The sequence below is a fragment of the Prionailurus bengalensis genome, chromosome C1, assembly GCF_016509475.1.
Source record: "Prionailurus bengalensis isolate Pbe53 chromosome C1, Fcat_Pben_1.1_paternal_pri, whole genome shotgun sequence".
In the NCBI taxonomy this organism is placed as follows: Eukaryota; Metazoa; Chordata; class Mammalia; order Carnivora; family Felidae; genus Prionailurus; species Prionailurus bengalensis.
The window spans coordinates 168,255,368-168,266,705 of NC_057345.1; the positions used below are offsets into that span (position 1 = coordinate 168,255,368).

At 35.9% G+C, this 11,338-nt stretch overlaps 1 protein-coding gene across 5 annotated transcripts in view; it reads right to left on the reverse strand.

Moving 5' to 3' along the window:
- Positions 1-11,338, reverse strand: part of ZNF385B (zinc finger protein 385B) — a 329,371-nt gene that overhangs the window by 49,235 nt on the left and 268,798 nt on the right. For all 5 annotated transcript variants that reach the window (XM_043577196.1, XM_043577195.1, XM_043577200.1 and 2 more), the window contains one exon: positions 11,226-11,336. In XM_043577196.1, the coding sequence (XP_043433131.1) occupies positions 11,226-11,336 (111 nt within the window). The remainder of the gene's footprint in view (positions 1-11,225; positions 11,337-11,338) is intronic.

The window sequence follows — 11,338 nt, forward strand, 5'->3', positions numbered from 1 at the left end:
TCCTTTCTAGGAAAGAACTATTTTGAGACTCTTCTGTCCCTGGCTAAGTTGGCTGCTTCTTTACTCTTCTTGAAGAAGTCATATTAACTAGCAACACTATTTTCCAATGAAGATTCCTAGCTTGAATTTTTTAGTAATTGGCTAAAGCAAGACCTCCTCATGTGCTATTATCCCCTGTCTCCAACCTGAGCTATGTATCATAAAATTTCTTATGGTCAGTCAGGTTTTCTCCCTCAAAACTGACCTTTATGCTGACCCGCCATATCTAAAGTTCTCTGGTCTCTAGAGCAAATGATGTCACATTTTACTCAAACTGATGCTGAGAGATGAAAGTAGCTAAAAGTTACCTCTTTTGCAGGAGGTTCTGAACTATATTGAATCAGCCACTTGTTTGAAAGCAACAGAGTGGACAAAATTAGTTTTTGTTGCATCCAGGCTTTTTTTTGTTTTGTTTTTGTCTTACATAAGTATTACTTTTTTTCGGGTTGTGAAGGTTGTGAAAATTATAGCCAATTGCCCATGGAGGCATGCAGAATATAAAACAAACTATGGGAAACAAACATGTCCTAAAAATAAAACATGAATATAACTTTAAAGCAGTAGCTAATTATTGAGAAAAACTACAGGTGTTCAGCCTCGAAATTCTACCTGATTTCTAATTATACATTAAATAAATTTTTAGCTGAAGAATCTCAAACCACTAAAATTGAGTAAAACATGAATCTGCTTGTTAAGGATTCCACAACCAATCTGAACTAAGGAAATCCATACCACCCAAAGAAGGAAAATACACAAGCTTTCAATAATCTTCCTCAAACCCCAAGTGGCAAGACAAATTTTAGATGGCCAAAATCACCAACAAAACCTGAAAATCCTTTCAGGATCCTTTTGGTTTTACCTACAAGAGCTGCTAACACAGGGATTTTACTCAGGAAAAAAAAAAAAAAAAAAAAAGAAGTCCCATAGTAATTTTTAAAGGTGTCATTCATATTTTCCCAGCAAACCTGTATTTAGTGGAAATGTACCAAAGCTTGTAGTATTGATAGTGAATTGTAGTACTAAACAGTTTCTGTTGAGAATATATTCTGATATATGGGGGTGGTTTTTGGTACTTTCCTTGTAACATTCATATTTGCTATTCTTCACAGCATCATATTGGCTAATTATTGTAACTTTGAATATTATTGAACACATATAAATACCTAAAGTAGCATGTCATGTGAGGCATCTATGTGTCTTGAGAAAAGCCAGAAAAATATTGAATTATTTGTGTTGCATGATTTCCTCATTAGTCAAGTATAGGACCTGACGAGTTTTTATAAGTCATAATGCTCACCATTTTTCAAAAATTTCACTTTATCCTAGTCTTTCCTTGTGATGAATTTAGGACCTGTTCTAAATTATCCAAATACACATTTAAAATAAGGTAATGCTGGGGCGCCTGGGTGGCTCAGTCGGTTAAGTGTCTCAGTTCAGCTCAGGTCATGATCATACAGTCTGTGGGTTCGAGCACCACTTCTGGCTCCGTGCTGACAGCTCAGAGCCTGGAGCCTGCTTTGGATTCTGTGTTTCCCTCTTTCTCTGCTCCCTCCCCCCACTCACACTCTGTCTCTCTCTGTCTCTCAAAAATTAAATGTTAAAGAAAATTAAATAAAAAAATAAAGTAAAATAAAATAAGGTAGTGCTGAGAAAGACTGTGGCATTTTGTAATATTACTTGCCTACTTTGGAGGCAAGGTTTTTTTTTTTTTAATTTAATAAGTAACTACTATATGCTTCAAAAAAGCTGACTACACTGTTAAGAGCTTTGTTAAACAGAGTTATTGAAGAAAACTTTGAGCTCGGCATGTTCCTTTTCCCTATAACCATTGCTATATTTCTGTCAAGTTGAAGCAAAAAATGTTCATCATTTTGTCAGCTCTGTCTGCAAAGCACAGAATTACCTTCCTGAGCTCCTGAGATTTATGCTTTTAATTACCTCCTATCTGCTTCGCTACCCTCCACACCTAAGAATCAATATAAATAGTCTTATTTATGGGAAAAATGTAAAATGTTTGACAAAAGCAGGCTATCATTTTCTAGATTTCCATTTGATGCTATTGATTCCTTCTATCTTCAGTGGCTTTTTCTTGACAGAATCAGTTGGTTTTTCAAACTTACAAAATTTGTCATTTATCTAATAATTTGTACTGCTTAACTGTTGATAGTTGTAAACTTTACAACAAGCTTTTCGGTTCCCAACCCAGCAATGAGGTTATTATTACATTGGTATCTCTTTATTTAATCACCAGCGGCAGAATTCAGCTTAAGTGTGGCTTTCTCCAAACCTCCTCATCATAAACTCCCTTCTCAGTGAGGACCAACTTCCATGGCTTATTTCATCGCTGAATGGGAGACCACTATTAATACAGGTGAAACCCAGCCACGTAGGCACCAGTACTTTTAAAACTCTAACCCTCATATTTTATCAGCATCAATTCTTTAAAACAAAACCCTAACAAATTATGTATACACACACACACACACACACAGATATACATATATATACACACATAACAAATTATATACATATATCTCATTATACATAACAAATTATATATATCTCATTATACATAATTGAGATTAGACAATTTCTTTACAATTATATGAATATAAACATAGTATAAATGGATAGACTAAGGAAGCTGCTAGAAGGCTTTAAGAGAAATAGAGCAGATGTGTATGGGTGGCAGGCAATGGTTGTACATGTACTTTGGAGAGGAGGGAACGCTTAGCAGTTGATCTGCAGAATCAACACAGGTAGATATTTTTTGGATGTATGTGACCATGGAGATGTAGGGAGGGTCAAATATTGAAAAAAAAAAAAAGAATGTTCGAAGCTTTCTTTCCTTAACATATCGGTTAGGGTAACACACTATCAAATGCAATGTCTAAGAATTCAGGAAATACAGGATAAACTTTTTTTTTTTTTTTTTTTACATAATATGCTGGTTAGAGTTTCAAATAATAAACTCAAAGTGTTTGTTTTTTGCCTTCTAGGGAATTTTCCAAGTAAAGTACCTCTGAATTTAAAGCAATAAATCCAGTTATAAACCTCAAAAAATCTTCATGACGACACTACAGATGTCCAAGAAGGACAGAGAAACTAGTATATTTGTTGTACTTTTGTGTCAGAGAAAGAGGAAGAGGGGGAAAAGAGAAAAGGGTGAGGAGTGGGGGGAGAAGGAAGATAGAGAACAAAGGAAGGAGGAACGTAGTCATTCAGTAGAAAAGAACGTGTTTTGACAGGGAAAGAGAAACACTGATAACTCATGGTTAGAATTTCTGGAGGTAAAAGCAAGCACTAGGCAGCCAATAGCAAAATGTGGAATCTCCTGGAGGACTGTCATATGGTGACTAATAAAAAGCTTGACCCTTCGGAAAAAGAAAGTAGCTGCCCTTGTAGCTGAGTGCCTCTTCAGCTTTGGCTGTGAGGGACATCTTCGAACACAGAGTCTAATGGGTTCCTGTCGGCCACTCGGCCCTTCCTAGGGAAGGGCCGGCAGCTGCTGCAGGGACCTGCTGCCCCATGGCAGCTGGTGGAGAGGTGGAGTCGGGCCCAGTGGCCAAAGGGGATGGAAGGTCAGCCAAGAGCACATGGAGAGGGCGCTTACGTGGGCCCAAGAGCTGTGGCTTTCTCCCTAATCTCATGACTGCTAAAATCTCTGCCGGATGACAGAGGATGCCAGGTCCTCTGGCAGAAATGGCACTAAAGCCTCTTCAATGGCAGATGGTGGATGGGGGCAGTTTGTTTATGCAAGACGGATAATTTGTATTGTATTTTGTGAACTGCTAAAGAAATCAGGAAGTGGGCATAAGATCAAAATAAAAAAGAGAGAGAGAGGTGGCAAGAGCCAGGAGGGCATACTTAACCTGATCCAAAAGAAAACTGCTAGGAAGGCAAGGATGCAAAATGCTGAGGGAAGGCCCTGAGGACATATGGATTACACGCCAATTGCGCTCAGACAGGAACTGACGGGGATTGTGGAAGCACTGCACTTTCTGAAATTTCAGAGAGGTTTATAGTAAAGAATAGGAGAGTCAGGTCACCCACACAAATGCTCACACAAAGGTTGGTCAACCTGACATTTTAACTTCTAAGCGAACCCTTCATTTCCCGTCCATTTGTACTTAGTCCAACGTAAATCAATGAAATGGCATGAGGTCATCTGTTTAGGCCTCGAGACATGAGGAAATAGAACACAGCAAAAAGAACTAAAATGAGAGAGCGAGCTACTGGATAACCAAAGTGCAAAAACCAAACAAAGAACGACACAACAGAATTAAAAATCTAGAGAAACTACAAAATAGTTAAGGCAAAATAAAGAAAATGAGAACAATAAGTGATTCGAAAGTTATTGTGCTATTCAAAGGTAATACTGTAAATCTGAAACATCAAACGGGGTAGCACCAAATGAGTAATGAAAGCCTGTGGGGTCAGCAGTTAGGGACACTACATCTCATGCTTAATCAATTGTAGTATTAATGCTGAGTATCAAAATTTCAGGGTCAATTCCTAAATTAGAGTATATAAAACTTGATTAAAAAGATCATTATGCTCTCCTTTCAATTTGCCTATGAAGCATAAAGGACCTACTAGTATATTAAGGGTGTTTATGATTAACCGTGTTCTGAGATGATAATAATAATAAAAGGAGATCATCTCTATTTTTAAATCAAGTTGCCCTGATTTTGTGTCAGATCTGTTTGAGGATCAGTTTCCTTTATCCTTCTGCTACTATTATCCAAAGAAATGAAATTAATATGTAAATCAGAAAATCTTCGGGATCTGCCAGCTGTCAACCTAACCAAAAATGAGAAAACATTTAGCCTCAAAATTATTTTAAAAGTCTATGTTCGCTCTAGTTTCTGATCTTTTCATGTGAAAACCAAATGCCCAATAATTTTGAGAGTTTTTGTTTTTTTTTTTTAACCAACTACAGGATGGTATAAACCTATTTCCCTGGCAAGGGTTAGCTCTAGTAATATATTTCCCAGCTAAAGGGTAAAGATTCAGATTTAGGCTTATCAGTTTATGACCACACTGTAGTTGCAGTACACTCATTCTTTGGAGAAGAAAGGGGCATTCAGGCTTAGGACAACTCACTCAGTGCTCAGCTTCAACCATGTTAGAAAAAAAAGGTGGCCAAGAAGAAACTAAGGATTTGGGTGCTGCACAAATCTGTGCAAATGTCTGGGACTCAGTTGGGAAAGACATATTATTCCTGGACTGCAGTGCCTGCCCCTGGCAAAGTTAATGCTGTTAATTTGTAAAGGTTCATTTGGGAAATGTTTGTGATTAATGCTTGCTCATTTGCATAACAGTATATCGTGTAAATAAAGCTGTAGCCTTTTGCTTTCCAACAGTGGAGTTCTACTGAGAGGATAAAAGCCGGACAAAGGGGGCTACGGGACACTTAAACTAGGTCACATTGAATTTTAATGCATGAAGCCTGCCGTGGTACATTTTACATGGGTAATGGAGAACTGCGGAATGCAGTCTGTTTACTGTGCAAATCTGCCTTCCAGATTTTTCAATAAACATATTTTCTACACTGAAGAGTGAAGCCAATTCAGTCTCAGGCTGATTTAGAAATGTTATTAAAGAAAATAAGGATGAGCATCTCCTTAATTCTTACATTAAAATGTAAATAGGGTAATTATAAAATAATAAACTCTCCCCCAAATAAAAAATGCTCAGTTTCAGAGCTCAGTTATGCAGATTATAGCACCATTACTAAACACGGAGAACATGTATATGTCACACTTGTGAATTTGCCATCTAGACTTTGTGACTTTACTGCCCAGAGTCTAGCATGACTCACAAATTAATTTCTTTCCCCACTGTCAGCAGAACTTTTGGGTGGCGACAGGGAAGCTGGTGGTCACATGCTCACCTGTATACATTTGTCCATGTCTCTATTAGTAAGTATCAAGAAAATTACTGACATCAAAGGAAACTCAAGTCAAACTTGAACCTACTCCCAGAGTAATCCTGGGGCACGGAAAGGAGATTGGCATTCCTCCTTGTGACCCAACCCATGACACAAATGAAAAATAAAACTTGTAGTCATTCCTTTGGGGTCTTAGCTGTTCCACCTGTAAGGTGGAGGTGTTTATACCCTGTCCTTCCAACAGAAATGCCATGGAAGTGATTTTTAATCATAGAGCTGGAATGGTCCTCTCAAAAGATCATGTAGTCTATTTTAGGTTATATAACAAGAGGAAACTGAGACCCATAGTGGTGAAGTGATTTATCAAGTTCAGAATTAGGATTTAAATCACATTCAAATTATCAAGTTCAGAATTAGGATTTAAATCACATTCAAAAACTTAATCCAGAGTTCTATACTGCATGGCCTCTCTGAGTATGGACTCATAAAAACATACAGCAGAAGACCTGCAACATGTTCTAAGAGGATCTAAGAAAGTTCATCTTTAGATGCTTTCATTCATATTGTTTGCTAGTAAAAGTTGTTACTGGTCTCTAGAGACGAGTATGATGGTAGGCATAAAATAGGAGCCCAATACATGCTAAGTAAATGAGTAAGATTGTTATGTGAGGCAACATAATATACTAGGAAGACCTATGGCTTTCAAGGCAAGAGACCTGAATTTACGTCCTAGCTATCATTTATTGACTATGAAAATCTACATGATTCCAAAAGATCAGAAACAACCTGGGTTCAGCCATAAGGGACTATTTAAATAAACTACGGAACATCCACACGTAGACTACTCTTAGTTTTTTCTTGCTATTACAGCAAATTACCACAAACTTAGTGGTTTAAAACAACACATTTATTATCTTACAGTTCTGGAGGTCAGAAGTTTGGGTATCATTGGGCTAAAACTAAGATGTTGGCAAGACTGTTCTTTTTTTGGAGGCTCTGGGGTAAAATAAATTTTCTTATTAATTTTACAACTTCTAGAGGCTTCCCACATTCCTTGGCTTGTGGCCCCTTCTCTCACCTTCATAGCCAACAATGGCCAGTCAAGTTGATCTCACATCACATCATTCTAACTTTCTCTTTTGTCTCCCACTTCTACTTTATAAGGATCTTTGGCCATAAAATAATCCGGAATAATCTATTTTAAGGTCAGCTGATTAGCAGCCTTAATTCCATTTACTACCTTAATTCCCCTTTGCCATACAAGGTAACATAGTAAAAGGTTTCAGAGATTAGGATGTGGACACATTTGCCTACCACATCTGTAAAAAAAAAAAAAAAACAGGGAGCCTCTCTATGTTCTGATAAGGACAACACTCTAGGATATATTGTTATGTATAAAATTCAAGGCAAAGAAAAGTATAAATAGTACACTAACTTTTATGTAGAAAAGGGAGAAAATAAGAATATTTATACCTGGTTATATTTGTATAAACAAACTCGGGAAAGATATGTAAGAAATATTCAAGCGGTTACAGATAGACAGGGAATGGCCTGGAGGGTGGGAGGATGGGGAATGAGATGGAACAAGATTTTTCAATGTATGTTTTGAAATTAATTTGCTTTTTGAACCATGGAAATATGTTATTTTTTTAATTCAAGGGATTCATAATTGCCCCAAAGTCCCTATTATCCACTTGATAGTCAAAACCTTTTTTTTAATAGAAATTTTAATGTTTTTATTTATTTTTGAGAGAGAAAGAGAGAGACAGAGTGAGCATGGGAGGGGCAGAGAGAGAGAGAGGGAGACACAGAATCCGAAGCAGGCTCTAGGCTCTGAGCTGTCAGTGCAGAGCCCACACGGGGCTAGAACCCACAAGCTGTGACACTATGACCTGAGCTGAAGTCAGACGCTCAACTGACTGAGCCACCCAGGTGTCCCAAAACATTTTTTTTTTTTTGAAGAGCCGATCTATCATCAACCTTGTTACTTTTCTCTTCTTAAGTTAACTCTTCTAACAGGCAGATCCTCCATTGTCAGTGGCTTTGCATCAAACAATTCTCTAACATGGCATTCATAGATTTCATGGAAGTCTGCCTTTTTTGCAAAATTTTTGCAATTTCACTTTGCAACCTGTTTGTATTATGAGACGTTTTTGACATCCAGCCTTGTTGCAGTGGGAATGCTAGATGTAAGTATGGATCATGTCTTCAGATGGACATAACATTTTGTAAGTGGTCAGTTAAGTAGTAAACACTTCCATTTTAAATGTCTATTTATTATTTTTGAGGGAGAGAGCAAGTGGGAGAGCGGCAGAGGGACAGAGAGAGAGATAATCACGAGCAGGCTGGGTGCTGTCAATGCAGAGCCTGACACAGGACTTGATCCCACGACCGTGAGATCATGACCTGAGCCAAAATCAAGAGTTGGACACTCAACTGACTCAGTCACCCAGGCACCCCAACACTGCCATTTTATATTCATAAAGTTACAGAGACTTTCATTTCCCTAGGTGACCACAGAAATGTAGATAATAACTATGCAAAACTGTGATATATACTTGGATCTATTTTAACATTTGTTATTCTGTCTTTTCTTGCAAAAGTCGTTTAACTATTATACTTTAAATCTAGTAGTAATATTGTAGTTCAATATATTTCATAGTTATATCTCTATCATGAATTAGTCTTCTATTTACAAAATATTTCATGATTCCTATCACTTTGATTTTTTTTTTCTAGCCAGGTTTACTAAGGTAAACTTTCTATGAAATAACATTCCTTTTCAGGTATTTAGTTTTATGAGTTTTGAAAAACAACTTGTTGTGTAACCACCACAGTAATGAAGATATAGAATATTTTCACACTTGAAAAACCTCCCTCATATCCCTCGTACCCTTTGTAGTCAATTCCCTAACCTCATCCTCAGTCCCTGTTGATTACTGATCTCTGTCCCCATAGTTTTGTATTTGGCAGAAAGTTACATAAGTGCAATCATATAGCATACAGTCTTTGAGTCCAATTTCTTTCATTAACATACTGCCTTTGAGATTCTCCCATGCTGTAGGATGTTATCAGTACATCATTCTTTTTATCACTAAGCAGTATTCCATGGTATGGCTATAATTTTGTTTATTTACCCAGTGATCACTTGATAGACATTTGGGTCAATTCCAGTTTGGGGCAATTATGCATAAAGCTACTAGGTGACACATATGTATGAACATAAGTTTTCATTTCTCTTGGATAAATATCTAAAAGTCAGATTGCTGGGTTGTATGGAAAATGTATCTATAACTTCATAAAAATTTCTTATAAATAACTATTAAATTATTTCCCAAAGTCCCTGCACCATTTTGTATTTCTATCAACAATGAATGAGAGTTCCAGTTGCTCCTCATCCTTGCCACTTGGTATTATCAATTTGTTTAATTTTCGTTATTTTAATAGGTGGAGTGGTATCTGATTGTGGTTTGTACTTCTTTAATGGCCAATCGTGTTGAGCACTGTTTTGCATATTTATTTGTCATTCCTTTTTCTTCTTTGGTAAAGTGCTTGTTTCAATCTTTTGGCCATTTATTATTAATTGAGTTGTAAGTTATTTAAATATTTTGTATACAAGACATGTTTTAAATTACTGTCTTCCAGTCTGTAGCTCTTCTTTTCATTTTCTTAAAGTAAAAGAGTGCCATTGAAGAGTAGGAGTTTTTAATTTTGATGATGCCTAATATACCAATATTTTTATAGTTCATACTTTTTGTTTCCTAAGAAATCTTTGCCTAATTCAAGGTCACATAGATTTTCTCCTGTGCTTTCTTCTAGAAGTTTTATACTTTTAAGTTTATACTTATCCATTTGAGTTAATTTTTGAATTTTGTATGAGACAGCTGTCAAGGTTCTTTTTTACAATTTACATGTGGATATCCAATTGCACTATCTATTGCAAAGATTAGACTTTCTCCATTGAATTGTCACTGCAACTTTGTTGAATATCAACTGATCATATAGCCATGGGTCTATTTCTGGACTCTGTTTTGTTCCATTGATCAATGTGTCTACTATTCTTTCTCAATATTACAGTCTTGATTACTGTAGGTTTTAAGGTGGCTATTGAAATCAAGAAGTGGAAGTCCTCAAAATTTGTTGTTCTTTTTTTTTTTTAAGCTTTAGCTCTTATAGGGCTTTTCTTTTCTATGTAAATTAAGAAATAGCTTGGCATTTTCTACAAAAAATGCTTTCTGGGATTTTAATTGGGATTGTGCAGGGTCTATAGATGAATCTGGGGACAGATGATAATATTAAGACTTCAAAGGAATTGATACTATATAATTCTCAATTTTTAAGGAACACTTTAATTCTTGAATAGGCAGTTGAGGAGGATTTTATCAAGTGCCATAAAAATTTATTTGACCTTTAATGGAAATCACATTAAATATACCTTTACAAATCATATTAAGCATGACAAAAGCACTCTTTTCCAATGACTATAAGTTTTATTATGTTTCCTATATAGAATTATCAAAATATCATTTAATGGTATATGTAAATAAGAGTATTTATTATTTTAGTATTTGCGAGAAACATGAATCCTGTAACATGTTCTTTGAAAAATGGCTTCTGGGATGGAGTAACTCAGGAAATAACACATGTAATATACAGCTGTAGATTCAGATTTGTCTTGGTCATTGGCTTTACTGGTAATTGGGTATTATAGACATTCTAATATTATTTATTTTAATTTCATGTTATTTTATTTTTACATTTTAAAATCTATTTTAATAAATGATTTATATCCTTTTCTTTTTCTTTTTTTTTTTCTTTGTCTTTTTTTAGCAGGATGGTTATGCTGGCCAGATAAAATAATTTACAAAGATTTCCCTACACTTCCATGTTGTGGGAAAATATAAATTGTATAATAAATTCTTCTCTCAGGTATTTAATATGATTTGGCATACACATAAAATGTGACACTTGTTATAAAGAGAAATAACAATGGTTTTCTTCAGCATTCATTGTATTTTAAACCTTAAAAAATATTTTCTGCTATTTAAGTATTTTTGCAAAGTAAACATAATTTGAGTGAGATTAGAGAAATTCTCGATTTTTGATATTAACCACTCTGTTGCTCAGGTTTCTATGTTGAATCTGAATCAGAAAATGTGGCACACTAAAGAAAGTGGGCCACCAGTGGGAGTGGCTGCTGGAGGGCATGTAAATATGAAGAGATATACATATCCAGAACAATCAGACTTTCAGCTTGGCAGACTACAGAGAGCAATGAAAAGGTGATACTCACATCTGAGTTAAAGCGAAGCTGACAGACATTACAAGAAATAACTTGTTTCTTCTTTGGGGGAATGGACACTCCAAAAGTATGGTTAATGACTGCTTTTTGCACAGGATCCATCT